General features: G+C 39.8%; 2 protein-coding genes across 2 annotated transcripts; both read left to right on the top strand.

The window, feature by feature from the left end:
- Positions 1-122: 122 nt before the first annotated feature.
- LOC126805002 (DNA-directed RNA polymerase II subunit RPB1) lies at positions 123-7911 on the top strand. Its single transcript, XM_050532089.1, has 15 exons — positions 123-406; positions 505-768; positions 861-1154; positions 1243-1401; positions 1523-1684; positions 1813-2033; positions 2130-2271; positions 2378-2713; positions 2793-3079; positions 3336-3594; positions 3674-6714; positions 6888-6959; positions 7053-7106; positions 7201-7346; positions 7577-7911. Exons 1-14 carry the CDS (start codon positions 323-325, stop codon positions 7310-7312), a joined length of 5487 nt encoding a protein of 1828 aa, XP_050388046.1. The 5' UTR covers positions 123-322; the 3' UTR covers positions 7313-7346; positions 7577-7911.
- Positions 7912-8131: 220 nt separating this feature from the next.
- Positions 8132-9132, top strand: LOC126805003 (uncharacterized protein At1g76070-like). Its single transcript, XM_050532090.1, has one exon. It carries the CDS (start codon positions 8222-8224, stop codon positions 8870-8872), a length of 651 nt encoding a protein of 216 aa, XP_050388047.1. The 5' UTR covers positions 8132-8221; the 3' UTR covers positions 8873-9132.
- Positions 9133-17311: the final 8179 nt, after the last annotated feature.

Genomic DNA, 17311 nt, shown 5'->3' with positions numbered 1-17311 from the left:
TTTTAGTCAAAATCGAAAGGGTAGTTTCGTCTCTGTGTCAAGTCGGTACCCGATCCTCCCCTCTTCCTCTATAAATACACCCTTAGGGGCTCCCATTCCGCCATTTAACCGAGTCTCTCTTTTTGGAGACGATCCAGAGCGAAATCGAGCTCTCTCGATCTCCCTCTTACAAAAACAACACCCGTTTAATTCAAAACAACAAAAAGAAGAACGAACAAAATTCAAACACTGAGTGAGAGTTTAATTCTAGAATCAAAAAACCAAAACCCCCAAATTCAACTCCGCCTGAAAACCCTAGGGTTTCGTTAAACGGATCGCCACCATGGACATCCGCTTCCCTTTCTCCCCCTGCGAGGTCGCCAAGGTCCGCCGCGTCCAGTTCGGCATACTCAGCCCCGACGAAATCGTAAACTCTCAGCTTCTTAGCTTCTCAATTTTTCCATTCTCGAATTTTGATTCGTTTAGTATGTTTCTGAAGCTTTGTGCTTCGTTTTGGTTTTGCAGAGGCAGATGTCTGTGGTGCAGATTGAGCACAGTGAGACAATGCTGGGAGGGAAGCCGAAGACGGCGGGGTTGAGTGACCCTCGGCTGGGGACAATTGACCGGAAGCTCAAGTGTGAGACTTGCACGGCGAACATGGCCGAGTGCCCCGGCCACTTTGGACACCTGGAGCTTGCCAAGCCTATGTTTCACATCGGGTTTATGAAGACTGTGCTGTCTATAATGCGCTGCGTCTGCTTTAACTGCTCCAAAATCCTTGTTGATGAGGTATGAGCCTTAATTAGTTTCTACAGAATTGCGCAGGGTTTAGATGATTGAGCTGGCATTAATAAGTTTCATGTGATTGTTACTTACTGCAGGATGACCACAAGTTTAAGACAGCTTTGAGGATAAAGAATCCGAAAAATCGGCTGAAGAAAATTTTGGATGCGAGCAAGAATAAAACAAAGTGTGAAGGAGGTGATGATCTTGATGTGCAGGATACCGACGAGCCTTTAAAGAAAAGCCGGGGCGGGTGTGGTGCTCAGCAGCCCAAGCTGTCTATAGATGGTATGAAGATGGTTGCGGAGTATAAAGCACAGAGGAAGAAGAGTGATGACCAGGAGCAGCTTCCTGAACCTGTGGAGAGGAAGCAAGTCCTTACCGCCGAGAGGGTGAGTGAAACCGGCTTCAGTTTGATATAATGTGTTTTTCCACGCGCACGTATTTTATGATGTTAATAGTGTGTTGAATTTTTGACAGGTTCTTAGTGTATTGAAGAGGATCAGTGATGAGGACTGTCAATTACTGGGATTGAACCCAAAGTATGCACGTCCCGATTGGATGATTCTGCAAGTTCTTCCTATTCCTCCACAACCTGTGAGACCTTCCGTGATGATGGATACCTCCTCGAGGAGTGAGGCAAGTCTCATTTTCTCAATTGTTAGCAAGCTGTTAATAGCAGCTGAAGACAGAATCTTGATTTGGTTATTTGTTTATATTTTTTTGGGCTGTTCTCTGATATCATATCTTTGCTGTTCAGGATGATTTGACACATCAGCTGGCTATGATTATCCGCCACAATGAGAATCTAAGGAAGCAGGAAAGAAACGGATCACCCGCTCATATTATCTCAGAGTTTGCACAACTTTTGCAATTCCACATAGCTACATATTTTGATAACGAGTTGCCTGGACTACCAAGGGTATGTAACTGCCTATAAACCAAAATCTGGGTTCTTGTTGGATTCATTAATGTCCGTAGACCTACCTTTGTCTTAACCATCATCACTTTTGTAATATGCATGTTCTGAATCTGTTTGCTCCTGAGCAGGCTACACAGAGATCAGGGAGACCTATCAAATCAATTTGTAGTAGGCTTAAGGCAAAGGAAGGCCGGATTAGAGGAAACTTAATGGGGAAGAGGGTTGATTTCTCAGCACGTACAGTTATTACACCAGACCCGAACATAAATATTGATCAATTAGGAGTACCATGGAGTATTGCGTTGAATCTCACTTACCCTGAAACTGTGACTCCTTACAATATTGAAAGGTGAATTTTCTTTTTTGTTTTCTCATTTTTCCATCTATATTGTAATGCAGTTTCATTTTAATCTTATGCTACTGGGATCTTCTTTCACTAATATAGGTTGAAGGAGCTTGTTGAGTACGGGCCCCATCCTCCACCAGGTAAAACTGGTGCAAAGTATATAATAAGAGATGATGGACAAAGGCTTGATCTACGTTACTTGAAGAAAAGTAGTGATCACCATTTGGAGCTTGGTTATAAGGTATGTTTTTTTTGAAGGAAAACAACATCTGATGAGAGCATGGTGAACCTTGGTTGTTTCTCTTTCAGTTTGAAGTACTATTCTGAACCTTTATTACTTTTTCTAGGTGGAGCGTCATTTGAATGATGGAGACTTTGTCCTCTTCAATCGTCAACCCAGTCTGCATAAAATGTCTATCATGGGGCACAGAATCAAAATCATGCCTTACTCAACTTTTCGATTAAATCTCTCTGTCACTTCGCCTTATAATGCTGATTTTGATGGAGATGAAATGAACATGCACGTTCCCCAATCATTTGAAACAAGGGCAGAAGTGTTGGAGCTAATGATGGTGCCCAAATGCATTGTCTCGCCTCAATCAAATCGTCCTGTGATGGGAATTGTCCAAGATACTCTACTTGGTTGTCGTAAGATCACGAAGAGGGATACCTTCATAGAGAAGGTACGGTGATATTGGTCATGTTTTCCCATATATGAGGTGTCTGTCATATGTTTCTTATATCTTTGTCCATTCTTTTCAGGATGTTTTCATGAACATCTTGATGTGGTGGGAGGATTTTGATGGAAAAGTACCTGCTCCTGCAATATTGAAACCACGGCCTCTTTGGACTGGAAAACAGGTGTTTAATCTCATAATACCAAAGCAAATAAATCTCCAGAGAACTTCAGCATGGCACTCGGAGTCAGAAACTGGTAACATCACCCCTGGTGACACTCACGTTAGAATAGAAAAAGGCGAGTTACTTTCTGGAACTCTGTGCAAGAAGGCACTTGGGACATCTACTGGAAGTCTTATACACGTCATATGGTATGTAATATATAACTATCAGCTCTGCAATCATTATTCGTGCATTAGATGTGTAGTTATTTTACAGAAAAATGCTCTTTTTGAGTAGTAGAGGCTGCGAAATGTTTAGCCACGTGTGCAAGGCATTTTTTTAAGTGTGTAAAACTGGGATAGAATAAAGAAAATTTATATGTTCTTTTGTGTTTGATTATGGCATCTTTCCATGACTGAAATGAGAGATGTGAAACTTATGAGATAAATTATGTTGCCCGTGTAGGGAAGAGGTTGGTCCAGATGCTGCCCGGAAGTTCCTTGGTCATACCCAATGGCTAGTGAATTACTGGCTGTTGCAGAATGCTTTTAGCATTGGAATTGGGGATACTATCGCTGATGCAGCAACGATGGAAAAGATCAATGAAACTATTTCCAAGGCTAAAAATGAAGTTAAAGAACTTATCAGTAAAGCCCAATCTAAGAGTCTGGAACCTGAACCAGGGCGAACTATGATGGATTCTTTTGAAAACAAAGTGAATCAGGTGTGTTTACATGGTTTTTTCTTCAATTTCTTATGGTTCAGGCTGCAAAATGTTCATTACTAAAACTATCTCTGTTCAGGTCTTGAATAGGGCTCGTGATGATGCTGGAAGTAGTGCTCAGAAGAGTTTGTCTGAGAGTAACAATCTGAAGGCTATGGTTACAGCCGGTTCCAAGGGAAGTTTCATCAACATATCACAGATGACTGCTTGTGTGGGACAGCAGAATGTTGAGGGTAAACGAATTCCTTATGGGTTCATAGACCGTACTTTACCCCATTTCACTAAGGATGACTATGGACCAGAAAGTCGTGGCTTTGTTGAGAATTCATACCTTCGAGGATTAACTCCACAGGAGTTCTTTTTCCATGCTATGGGAGGTAGGGAAGGTCTTATAGATACTGCTGTTAAGACATCTGAGACTGGGTATATCCAGAGGAGACTGGTGAAGGCTATGGAGGATATTATGGTCAAATATGATGGGACTGTGAGAAATTCCCTGGGGGACGTCATACAGTTTCTCTATGGAGAAGATGGAATGGATGCTGTATGGATTGAATCTCAAAAGCTGGATTCTCTAAAAATGAAAAAGAAGGAGTTCGACAAGACCTTTGCCTATGTGTTCGATGATGAAAATTGGAATCCGGACTATATGCTGCCTGAACATGTTGAGGATCTGAAAACTATTAGAGAGTTCCGCAGTGTGTTTGATGCAGAAGTTTCGAAGCTTGAAACTGATAGGCTTCAACTTGGCACAGAGATTGCTGTCACTGGTGATAATTCTTGGCCCTTGCCTGTTAACCTGAAGAGGCTCATTTGGAATGCCCAAAAAACCTTTAAAATCGACTTCAGGAGGACTTCTGATATGCATCCAATGGAAATCGTTGAGGCTATTGATAAACTCCAGGAGAGGTTGAGGGTTGTTCCTGGTGATGATTTGTTGAGTGTTGAAGCACAAAAGAATGCAACTCTCTTTTTCAACATTTTGCTCCGCAGCACTTTTGCTAGTAAAAGGGTGTTGGAGGAGTACAGGCTCACTCGTGAGGCATTTGAGTGGGTAATTGGGGAGATAGAGTCACGGTTCCTGCAGTCACTTGTAGCGCCTGGAGAAATGATTGGTTGTGTAGCTGCACAGTCTATTGGTGAGCCTGCCACTCAGATGACCCTCAATACCTTCCATTATGCTGGTGTGAGTGCAAAAAATGTTACACTAGGTGTACCCAGGTTGAGGGAAATTATCAATGTTGCCAAGCGAATCAAAACTCCATCCTTGTCTGTTTACTTGAAGCCTGAAGCTAATAAAACAAAGGAGAGGGCCAAGAATGTGCAGTGTGCCTTGGAATATACTACCTTACGTAGTGTTACTCAAGCCACAGAAGTATGGTACGATCCGGATCCAATGAGCACATTAATAGAAGAGGATCTTGATTTTGTGAGATCTTACTACGAAATGCCAGATGAAGAGGTCAACCCTGATAAAATATCTCCATGGTTGCTTCGTATTGAGTTGAATCGTGAAATGATGGTGGATAAGAAATTGAGCATGGCTGACATCGCTGAGAAGATAAACGCTGAATTTGATGGTGATTTAACTTGTATTTTTAACGATGACAATGCTGAGAAGTTGATCCTTCGAATTCGTATCATGAATGAGGAAACTCCAAAAGGGGACTCACAAGAAGATTCTGCTGAAGATGATGTTTTCCTGAAGAAGATTGAGAGTAACATGCTTACAGAAATGGCTCTTCGAGGTATCCCGGATATCAACAAAGTGTTCATAAAGCATGGTAAAGTTAACAAGTTTGATCAGAATGAAGGATTTAAAGCAGAGCAAGAGTGGATGTTAGATACAGAAGGTGTTAATCTTTTAGCAGTGCTGTGCCATGATGACGTTGATGCCAGGAGAACGACAAGTAATCATTTGATAGAAATTATTGAAGTTCTTGGTATTGAGGCTGTTCGTCGGTCTTTGCTGGATGAGTTGCGTGTTGTCATATCATTTGATGGATCTTATGTGAATTACCGCCATCTGGCTATCCTATGTGATACCATGACATATCGTGGTCACTTGATGGCCATTACACGTCATGGTATCAACAGGAATGATACCGGCCCAATGATGCGTTGTTCATTCGAAGAAACAGTGGATATTCTGCTTGATGCATCTGTGTTTGCAGAAACAGATCATCTGAGGGGTGTGACTGAAAATATAATGTTAGGGCAGCTGGCACCAATTGGGACTGGAGACTGTGCGCTGTATCTCAATGATGAGATGCTAAAGAATGCCATTGAACTGCAGCTGCCTAGTTATATGGATGGCCTTGATTTTGGCATGACACCATCCCGTTCTCCAGTGTCGGGAACCCCATATCGTGATGGAATGATGTCACCTAATTATCTGCTGAGCCCAAATATGCGAATGTCTCCCATGTCAGATGCTCAGTTTTCTCCCTATGTCAGTGGAATGGCATTCTCTCCTACTTCATCTCCAGGTTACAGCCCATCATCTCCTGGATACAGTCCGTCCTCTCCTGGGTACAGCCCCACGTCCCCTGGTTATAGTCCCACCTCGCCGGGTTACAGCCCCACGTCTCCTGGTTATAGTCCGACTTCTCCAACTTATAGTCCGAGCTCTCCAGGTTATAGTCCAACCAGCCCGGCATATTCTCCTACAAGTCCGTCTTACAGCCCCACCTCTCCAAGCTACAGCCCCACATCTCCAAGCTACAGTCCCACCTCTCCAAGCTACAGCCCCACCTCCCCAAGCTACAGCCCCACCTCCCCCGCTTACAGCCCCACTTCCCCCGCTTACAGCCCTACTTCCCCGGCTTACAGCCCAACATCCCCATCATACAGCCCGACGTCCCCTTCATACAGCCCGACATCCCCTTCATACAGCCCCACGTCCCCTTCATACAGCCCAACATCCCCTGCCTATAGCCCAACTTCACCTGGTTACAGCCCAACTTCCCCGAGTTATAGTCCAACCTCTCCTAGTTATAGCCCTACCTCTCCGAGTTATAATCCTCCTTCTGCAAAATATAGCCCGTCGGTGGCGTACTCTCCGAGCAGTCCAAGATTGTCACCAGCCAGCCCATACAGTCCTACCTCTCCAAATTACAGGTGGGCTAACTTGCAGACTTCAATTGAGTTCATTGTGGCATTCAAAGAATGCGAAGCATTTTCTAGTGCAGTTCTGATGAGATTTTTTTTCCCCTTAATTCATTGATGTACCTATTGTTCTAGCTTAGAATGATTACTTTTATGTGCTTAACTTTTCATTTTCTTTGCTGCAGCCCCACGTCACCGTCATATTCACCCACATCACCATCTTATTCTCCCTCTAGCCCCTCATACACTCCTGGCAGGTAATCTTAATGTCCTATTTACTATAATGGAGTTCATTGTTTGCTATTATATTTGGATATTGTGTTGAAAGATGATGAAATTGTCTTGTTCAGCCCATATACCGCTGGAGTGAGCCCCGATTACAGCCCAAGTTCTCCACAGTACAGGTAAACTGGGCGCGCATGAGTTGCATTGAATAGTGACGTTCAAATTTTGTAAATTGTGGCGATTGCTCATTGAATCTCCTCTTTTTGCTTTCAGTCCAAGTGCTGGGTACTCACCCAGTCAGCCAGGGTACTCCCCATCATCCACTGGCCAGTACACTCCGCAAACAAGTGAAAAGGGTGATAAAGATGACAGGAGCACTCGCTAAGGCAATAATCCTTTCTGTAGCTGGAGAGAGGGAGGTATTTTTTTTTTCTCAAGCTCTAGTCTTTGCATTACTGGTGCATCAAATTACTTTGGATAGACAAAAGATAACAATTCTAATGCCAAATGTGTGGAAAACGAAAAAGGAAGGGCTTATTTTTTTAGTTCCCTTTTTCCAGAAAATGACGATCATTTAGTTTTCTCTATATCAATCTATATGCCCAAAGCTATAGCATTGATTCATTCTTTTATCTGTCTGAACTTGCAGTTGATCTTTTAGTTTCACAATTTGGAGCTATTTTGAGGAATGCAGTGAGATTGGGAAGAAGACTCTGGAGCAGCGTATGATTTTGCAGCTTTTTGTTGCCAAACTATTGGCTGTTTCAGTGATATGTATTATTTTTCTGGTTTGGTGTTCTGATAACGGATTTCCACAAACAAGGTTTACAGAACCTGTCGTATCTCTAGCTTTGTTACAAAGTCATTGTTTACCTTATCCTATAGGCTATAAAACATTCAAGAGTTGCACGCGAGTTGTACCACTTGTAATGAAAACGATCAGGTTTTCTCTCGATCTTTCTTAAGTGTTATTTTTAATCCGTATCTATGCTGACATTTTAGCTAGAATTGCTTGAATCTAAATTATTGTGAGCGGCGTTGAATTTTGCGTTGCCGCCATCTCACGTGTGATTTAAGCAAACCTTTTGTTTATTATTCATGCCGGCTTGGCATGGAGCTATCACTAGTTTCCTTACAATTCTCATTTGTCGCAATTCACATCTTATTACCAAACGTTACGTGTGTGACAATGTCAACTATTTCATTCTCTCGGTTTGGGCGAAGAAGTTGAAATTCTATGTTCTCTATATAAGAAGAGGAACAATTGAGCTGAGCTGAAGCTCAACGCTCAGAAATGGAGAAGCAAACAAAGTTAAGTATCCAGATTCTAAAGTTCCTTTCACAAGCTGCAGCGCCTGCGGTCACCTACAAAGGCTCGCCGGCAAGCCCCCGGCATCCTGTTGTATCGATTATTCCAAAAGAGGCTAGGAGAAAGCAGAGTGAATCAAGCAGATTCTCTCTAAATGAACCTACTTCTCCAAAGGTTTCTTGCATGGGACAAGTAAAAGGCAGGAACAAGAAAAAGAAGAAGAGCAAGCCAAAGGCTAAGCAGGTCAGCCCTCCACCACCGCCAGCACCAGCACAAGAGAGCACCAGTTTAGCTCTGTGTGTTCCCAAAGAGAAGACTTTCAAGGTTTATATGATCCCAAAAGCTCTCATAGACGAAGGTAATACCAAGGATGATGCTACGGTTGCTACAAGCTCATTATCCAGAAATAGTAGTGCTCCAGAAAGAGTGCCTTCATTGGGTCAGATGAAGAGGTTTGACAGCCGTAGTGTGCTATCGGATTTTGATCTACTAAAGCTTGATGATGATCGTCATCGTTTGGATAACTTGAAAATTGGGTTAGCTGGGGAAGAAGAAGATGAGGAGAAGAAGAATAAGAAAGAAGTTTTGCTGTGGAAAAGAAGAAGCTTGTCTCCTCCTACGCCTCTTCAGTTGTGAAATATGCATTTTTAAGTGTATATAATTTCTATTGTAATTGGCCCTCCTTGGATCAAGTTCTGTAAACCAGTATTGCATTAGATTCAATCTGTTCATATTCTGTTCTATCCTACATTCCTACGACACAAGGAACCTGATAGGATGTCACAAACAACGGAAATGGTTTTCAGTGCTCCACCATTTTGAAATATGTATGAACTTTTCGACATCAGAAGTATATGTTCAACAACTAGAAATGTTCATTGGATTTGTTCTTAAGAGGCTGAAATGTTTTTCTTTGCGCCTTGCAAAAAGTAAAATTAAACCAAGTGTTCTGTGGAACAGTGGAAGTTGTGCGCTAACTGTGCTCCAACTTTGCAAGGATAAAATTTCACATTTACAGGTCAATGTCCAAGATAAGGCAATTGTAAAACATCTAGGCAATTAATAGATGCACTTTTTCTCTATATATTTGGGAAGACAATACAGCACTGATTTCATACGTCCATACTGCAAGAAGTAGCCTAAATCAACTTGAACATGAAACATGGATTATCCCAGACTTCCATTATCATACGAAGCAATGGCATTTTCAAAGATGGCTTACATCCAGTGATCCAGCCATCTAGGTCGATATATCCAATCAACTAGCTTTAAACCATTAAACTCTGAGGTTCAGTTTGAAAATTTCAAACCGTTCAAAGTTCAAGGTTTATAATGATCAAAGAATTTAAACCATTAATTTCTCATTCATGGTTTAAATTCACTTGTTTTGTTTTTAATTATTTTATTTTAAGAAACCATCTTTGTATATAAACACAATCGTGAATGAATCAATCAATCAATTAGAAGAAATTTCGTGCTAGTTAGCGAAAATTCTAAACTAGCTTACATGACCAAAGTCATGTGTAACGACCCTAAAATTTCGAGCCTAAAAACTCAAAATTTCAAAGTCGTTAGAACACCAAAAACAATCTCAAGAAGTTGAAATCATTTAACATGCACAGCGGATCATCTCTGAGTTCCAAATACAACTCAGTCAAACCGATTATTACAAACCAAATTTATAATTCGACATTACAATATGATGGAAAATGTAATAATCCTCACAACTCTCACAAAGCTCACAAATAAATTCACTCAATTTCTCACACAAATCCACACCAGAAATCTCACCACGAACAGGATACAAACGACTTCGAATCTCCGGAGTTGTCACTCAATCTCCGCTAATCAATACCTGCGGAATTATCCCCTACACCATTGAATTGGTGCACCGGGATTGTAAACACAAACCCGGTAAGCTTATAGCTCGTATGAGTAAAATGACAATACAGTTCGCATATCAATATATACGAAAAATCACAATCAACAATATAAATGCTCTCATGAGTCAATGGACGGCCCATCTGGTTGTCCCAAAGAAATATGAAATAAAACGCTCATGAGAAATTAAGTAACCCTTCTGGTTACCTAAATGCATTTATAATACGGGTACCAAGAACGCTGGTACACATCTGTTACCCCTCTCGTAATACACCGCTGATATTGGATAGCCACCCGCTACCCAACATCCAAAACAAACTGAGTACCCATGAGCAGATAACCACCTGTTACCTCACATGCAGTACTACGCTGATATTGGGTAACCACCCGCTACCCAACATCCAAAACAATCTGAGTACTCATGAGTAGATAACCACCCGTTACCTCACATGAAGTACTATGCTGATATTGGGTAACCACCCGCTACCCAACATCCAAAACAATCTGAGTACTCATGAGTAGATAACCACCCGTTACCTCACATGAAGTACTATGGCTAACAGACTAGAGCTCTAACTGTATCGTAACTTTCGCCCGGCCAAAGGCTAGGTTCCGACTTGCCAAACACGTACAATAATCTCACATCATATTGTACCAAATCACGTCCGAAGACAAATCAGCATTTTAACAATCTCAATGTTAAAATCACGTACAATAATCTCACATCATATTGTACCAAAATCATGTCCGAAGACAAATAAACATTTTAACAATCTCAATGTTAAAATCACGTACAATAATCTCAAATCATATTGTACCAAACAAAACCACATGTTTGATATTTAAATCTCGTCATCGAAATGACATAAATCACGATAAAATCATAACAGTATATTATATAGCAAACCATATATATATATGTACATATTTACCATTTATACAATATATATATAATCCATTATATTATATACATGTCATATTTCATAAACACATCCGAAGACAAAAACTCGTCCGAAGACAAAACTCGTCCGAAGACAAAACATTTTAACAAACTCATGTTAACACCACGTACAATAATCACACCTCATATTGTACAAAAATCAAATCACATGCTCAATATTTAATTCTCGTCATTCGAAATGACCAATTCCAATGAATTCATAACAGTATATAATATAACAAACTATATATATATGTACTTATCACCATTTATACGATATATATGTAATCCACTATATTGTATACGTGTCGTAATTCAATCTTAAAAACTCTTACAAAATCTTGAATCACCGCAAGGGTTGATTCGTAAATAAGTGAGATTTTACTCACCTTATTGACTTGAGCGATATTCCACAATTTCCGAAGATAATTCCTTTCTTCGTTTTAACGATCACCTTGAAAAGATAAGAAAAGAATTTAGAATCGTTTCGTAAACCTTTAAATGCCGAAACAGTAATAATCGGTTACTGTTCAGCAATTTTCGGTTTTATGAAGTTACTGTTCAGTGTTACTGTACAAATACACAATTAATATGTATTTCTATACGTATAAATACTATATACGTATTTCTGTACGTATAAATATTAATACGTATTTATGTACGTATAGATATTAATACGTATTTCTGTACGTATAGATATTAATACGTATTTCTGTACGTATAAATATTAATACGTATTTTTGTACGTATACGTACTATTTAAATGTAAATACAATCTCAGTAAATAAAATTTACTAATTACCTTTTACAAATTACTTTTTTTTACATTTACTGAAAGTAATTTATATTTACATTTACCGACGGTAAAATTTAATTACATTTACTGTGGTAAATAAAATTTACATTTACATTTAAGTAAATTACCAAAATACCCCTATCGGAAAACACGGTACACGCGCCGCCACGTGCGGCCGCGCGTGGGGTCCACGCGCCGAGGCTAACCACGGCGCGTATCACGCCACCGCCACCACCAAACTTCTTCTCTCTTCCTCCTCTACCACCCCACGGCATCTCGCCGTGCTTAGCCCCCCTCAAGCCTCCACACGCGCCGCCTAAGGCGGCGGTATCCCCAAAACTCCTCCTCCTCCGATTCTCACTCCGAAATCATTCTAAACTATCCCAAATTCAACATCAAACACTCACAACCAATAAACACATCCATTAATACCTTGATCGAAGCTAGAACCTCCGATTTGGTCTCGGAAAGGCTTGGATCGTCGATGGTCTCCAAGTTGAAGGCAGAGAGCACCAAGGCGGGGATCGGCGTAGAGAAGCCCTCCTCCGTGCTCGTGCTTCGTCAGAGATGCGCCTAGGATGGGGACGTTCTTTCTGCCGAATCCAAGGGTAGCTGGTGGAGCTCCGGCGCGGTGTGGAACGGCGTGTCGAGCTCGGGGTCGGTAGTGGAGGGTCGCGTGATGCTTCCTAGGCAGGCGGTGGGCGACACGGTCGGCTGACGGAGGAGATCGCCGATGCAAGCTTTTTCGGAAGGGGAGAGGTCGAGCTCGGGGAGAGAGAAGGAGAAGGGAGGCGGGTCGAAAGGAGAGAGGGAGGGTTTCTGATTATGGAAACCCTAATCCCATAAATATCTATTTATACTAGTTTCCAAATCGGAAACTAACTTCCGACGTTAATAACTTTTACGTACGTCGTCCGATTAGAACGCGTCACATATCCACGAACTCGTATCGACGAGCTCTACAACTTTTGTGAATGAAGTTTTCGAAACCGATCGACGGAATAAAAGTCGATATAATCGTTCGGTAACGTAACGTTTTCTTATTAAACGTTCTCGGAACGTTTCCGTTTCCGTTTCGTAAAGTTTGCAAACAAACAATTTCATTTTAATTGAATTTCATAACTTATAGAATTCAATTCAATTCAAATGTGGTTCTAAAAATCTAGGGTTATTACATCATGACCACTAACGCCAAACTCACTGCGAGCAAAGACACAGCTGCCGCTCCTGCTGCCAAACCCTTCATTCCTGGTACCTATATTTCTACTTAAACTTTCTCTATAGCTCATTTCTATTTTGAATTTGATTCCAAGTATTTAGGGTTCTATGCTTTGACATGCAGATCTTCAACGCTACGCGGAAGGCTATGTTGATTCTTGCGCACTGGGATGCTCCATGAATAATAAACTTTTTTTAGAGAAGTAATTCATCAACTGCTAGCTATATATTAGCAATCTTAGCTTCAGGCCTTCAGTGCAACATTCTGGCATGGTGTTGCAGATATACAAAATACTGAATAAGAATTGTAACGTAGTAGACTATTGCATGTGTATTAAGTATGTACTGTATATTATGGTTATGTACAAATGTACTCGGTTGAGTTGGTTCGATCAACAAATAATTAAGAACTTAATTCTCAAGTTATTACTAATGTTATTATGTGTTCGTCGAAATTTTGTGTTTGGACTTCTGGAAATATCGATACTGATCGAGTTTATCGATCCAAGTCGTGCGGACATATACATGGTCGATCTGGATAAATATATATGTCATCCTTTACTTATTACGATTATTTAGTTCGTGATTGATTGAGTAGCCCTTTTTGGGGCTAATAAGTTCTAAGATTTATGAGCTCAGCCCTGACAATTATATATGTTGTGGGTACATATTGGTACGTACGTCGTTACATATACAAGTATAGATTCCTTGAGCTTTAAAACACTCAAAAATACTTCCAGAAAAGATGGCGGCAGTCAGGAGGCAGACTCGCCTGCAGGCTAATCTCAGGTCCGGCCTTCGGTAGCAGTCACCAGTAATTAATCCGTTTTTTTTATCAAAAAGAATAATCCGAGATTTCTCTAGGTGTAGTTTGTATGGGGGATGGCTAGTCTTGGATCAGATAAAAAAATATCGATAAGTTGAAACACTTGAGCACGACTCAAAATTTCATATATGAATTGGTCCACAAAATTAATATGGATAAGTTTGCCTTCTTTCTTGCTCTTGAAAATTGGTGGACATGTACCTGATCAGGAATTCGGACACAGTATCACTTACAGTGTGTAGATACTATCTAGGAACAATATAAACATAATGCAATTACTATTGTAACAACAACCTTTGCCTTCTTTCTTGCACTTACGGTAAGTGACTTACCGCGCCGTTTGATTAAGGCTTACAATCTCGACGAGTCCAGGTTAGCTTAAGTAGTGAGGGGAGTAAATAATTCGGTTGAGATTAGACTAAATCAGATATTATTCGATCGACTCCGATCCCTCCAACATACAAACATGCATGCATGATCAGTTTGGCCTAATTATTTTGTTCTTTTTGTTTGGAAGCCCGTATATACAATCACTATTTCGAGGACTCAAACGTTCAAGCATTTACAAAATGGCCAAGATATATGCAAATTAATAGATCCATTCCAGTCTTCTATTTGCTAATAGATAACACGTACAATTCAATATTCACCTACTGTACTAAATATTCTAAAGGAACTTGGCTATTATGGAAGAAAATCAAAAATCAAATACTGATTAATCATATGGCAAGGAAATTCTATTGCAGGATAGCAGAGGCATGTAAATGCATGCAACACCATGGATTATCCATGATTTTCATTCTCATACCAAATAATGGAAATCGATAGCATTTTCATAGATAGCAGAAGAATCACCCTGTAATGTGTAAGGCTTAAGGTTAAATAACTTCCACTTCACTAAGTGGATCCACTTTTTTTGATATATGAGTGAATTCATTTATTAAGGGCAAACGCAAACCGAGTAGATCCACTTGGATCGTGTGTATTGAATCTAAATTGTATTATATGATTTAATTACTTAAATTATTAAAATTTTGAGGTTCAAATCTAACGATTTGAAACCATTAAAAGTTCAAGGTATGTGTTGATTAAAGAATTTTAACCATATATCATCTACGGTTTAAATTCACTTATTATCTTTTAGTTTCTATTTTAGGAAACCATGTGCATGTGTATATAAACCGGAACAGCTGAATCATTAATCAAGCAATTGAAAGAGTTTTCTAATAAAGTTCGTGCTATTTAGCAACAAAAAAATTAGTTAGCATAAACAAAATCATTACCAAAATAAAGAAAAGAAAAAAGATCAGCTTAGAAATGGAGGCTTATACTTTGTTGAGATGTGTAGCTTTTCTAGGCATGGTTGTGCTTACATTAGCAGCAGCCCCAGTTCCTCAAGACCCAGTTCCTCAAGACATTTTCCAAGTTTCGAAAATAAGTACTCTAACGTGTGCCAAAAAGTGTGCCATCTCTTGCGCTTTGGATTTGTTCAGGCCTGCAAAATATGCAGCTTGCGTTGGTCTTTGCATGACTTCCTGCAAGATTGAGGACAAGCCGAAGCCGCCCGGCGTCGTTCAGCCAACCGCCGACACCGACGTTGAGCAATCCGCCGCCGCCGTGCAGCCGAGTTCTGACCTTACCCATGTCTGTACTCGTACTTGTGTGAGCTCTATGAGCAAAGTCATGACCACTAATGCCAAATTAACTATGGGCAAAGACACAACTACTCCTGCCAATAAACCCGCTGCTAATGGTACATATACTTCCATTTAAACTCCCTCTTTCTCATATCTATTTAACTATTTTGATTGTGACGCGAAGTATTTATAATTTTATTGTTTGAGATGCAGATCTTCAACGCTACGCGGAAGGCTATGTTGATTCTTGCTTCCTGAGCTGCTCCAAGAATAACAAAGTTTTTTCATAAAAATCATAAACTGCTAATAGCATGTCAGCTTCAGTGGAACATCTTGGTGTTGCACCCGATTAATAATTGTAGGAGATTACATATATGTAATGTAAATACTTTGTAACGTACGTATATCCTGTAATTATGACTGCATGTACATATTCAATCAAGAGACGAATGATAATATAGTACTGAGATGTCTGATAAGTTTATCACACTCATATTGTATCTACATATATATGGTCCTTGTATGTGACATACGGGTATGTACTATCATTCCCCATCAAGAAATCTAGCTAGCTTACATTATCAAAAGTCCAAAACCAATATCATTGAAGAACTTGGCAATGGATTCTAGTGCAAAGACTGTGTTGAAATGTATGTGTTTGCTAGGCATGCTTGTGCTTTCATTAGCAGCTCCTCGAGACTTTGTTGTCATTCCAAATACCTCAACTCAGACATGTGCTAAAAAAATGTGGTCTCAGCTGTAGCGGCGGATTTAGGATTCAAAGTTTAAGAGGGCTTTAAGTTTGACCTAATGCCAAATTTTTTTTTGTCAATACAAGTATATAACTATGCAAACTTTTGGCATCAATAAGTCTTTTAAAAATAAATTAAGTGTTCATGATTATAGAATAATATCCTTAAAATCAATGACAAATTACAATATTGAATAAAAAAAATTCTCAAATTAATTATATTGAAACTTAATTACTCATACTTGCAATCTTAAATTCAATATGTAGAGTAGCAAGAAGATTAAAAGAGTTGTAATTAAAGATTTTTATGTTTTAAAAAAGAAAAATACTTTCATGTAGAAGAAATGCATACTAAAAGTCTAATTTTACACATATATATAATATTTTTATTTTTTTGTTAACACTAATATAGGAAATTTTTTGGAACCACAAATGTTGCATGGGCTTCAGCCCAAGCAAACCCTGAGCCAGATCCGCCAGTGTCAGCTGCGCTCTTTCCATCGAAGATCCCCTGGTTTTTTCGGGTGCTTCGCCCTTTGCATAGCTGCATGCAAGATTCCAGGTCCTACTTCCGATGAAGACGTTGCTGTCTAGCTACGGTTGTACTCGTAGTTGTGTGAGCTCTGTGAGAAAATTTTGGGCTCCTAATCATACCAGATCCTCCGTTTCTGGTACCATACTTTCACTCAGATCCTCTCTTCATCAGTTGTAATTCTGCTGCACTTCAAGTTATTTACGATGTGATTGTTTGTGGTGCAGATCTTAAAAGCTATGCACAAGGCTATGTTGATTCTTGCTCCTACAGCTGCTCCAAGACTAATAAATTTGTCTAGATATTTCATCAACTGCTAATATATATCATATCAACTTTCAATGGAACATCCTGTTGTTATAAATATTTAAAATATCAAAAAAAAAAGTAGTGAGGAGGTTTACATATGTAATTTATATCCTGCATAGGACCATATGTACTAATTTCGATCGAGAAAACAAAAACATTCATAATTCTCCATACTATTTCTTTAT

This window comes from Argentina anserina, chromosome 1 (genome assembly GCF_933775445.1).
Source record: "Argentina anserina chromosome 1, drPotAnse1.1, whole genome shotgun sequence".
Taxonomy (NCBI): domain Eukaryota; kingdom Viridiplantae; phylum Streptophyta; class Magnoliopsida; order Rosales; family Rosaceae; genus Argentina; species Argentina anserina.
Note: the sequence above shows the minus strand (reverse complement) of the source record. Positions and strands in the feature narration are given on the sequence as shown.

What these genes read in the sequence shown, in the direction of transcription:
- LOC126805003 (XM_050532090.1), top strand. Translation starts at nt 8,222, where the DNA reads ATGGAGAAGCAAACAAAGTTAAGTATCCAGATTCTAAAGTTCCTTTCA.
- LOC126805002 (XM_050532089.1), top strand. Translation starts at nt 323, where the DNA reads ATGGACATCCGCTTCCCTTTCTCCCCCTGCGAGGTCGCCAAGGTCCGC. An exon ending in GGGATACCTTCATAGAGAAG is followed by an intron (nt 2,714 to 2,792) that starts GTACGGTGATAT and finishes CATTCTTTTCAG; the next exon opens with GATGTTTTCATGAACATCTT. An exon ending in CCCTCATACACTCCTGGCAG is followed by an intron (nt 6,960 to 7,052) that starts GTAATCTTAATG and finishes TGTCTTGTTCAG; the next exon opens with CCCATATACCGCTGGAGTGA.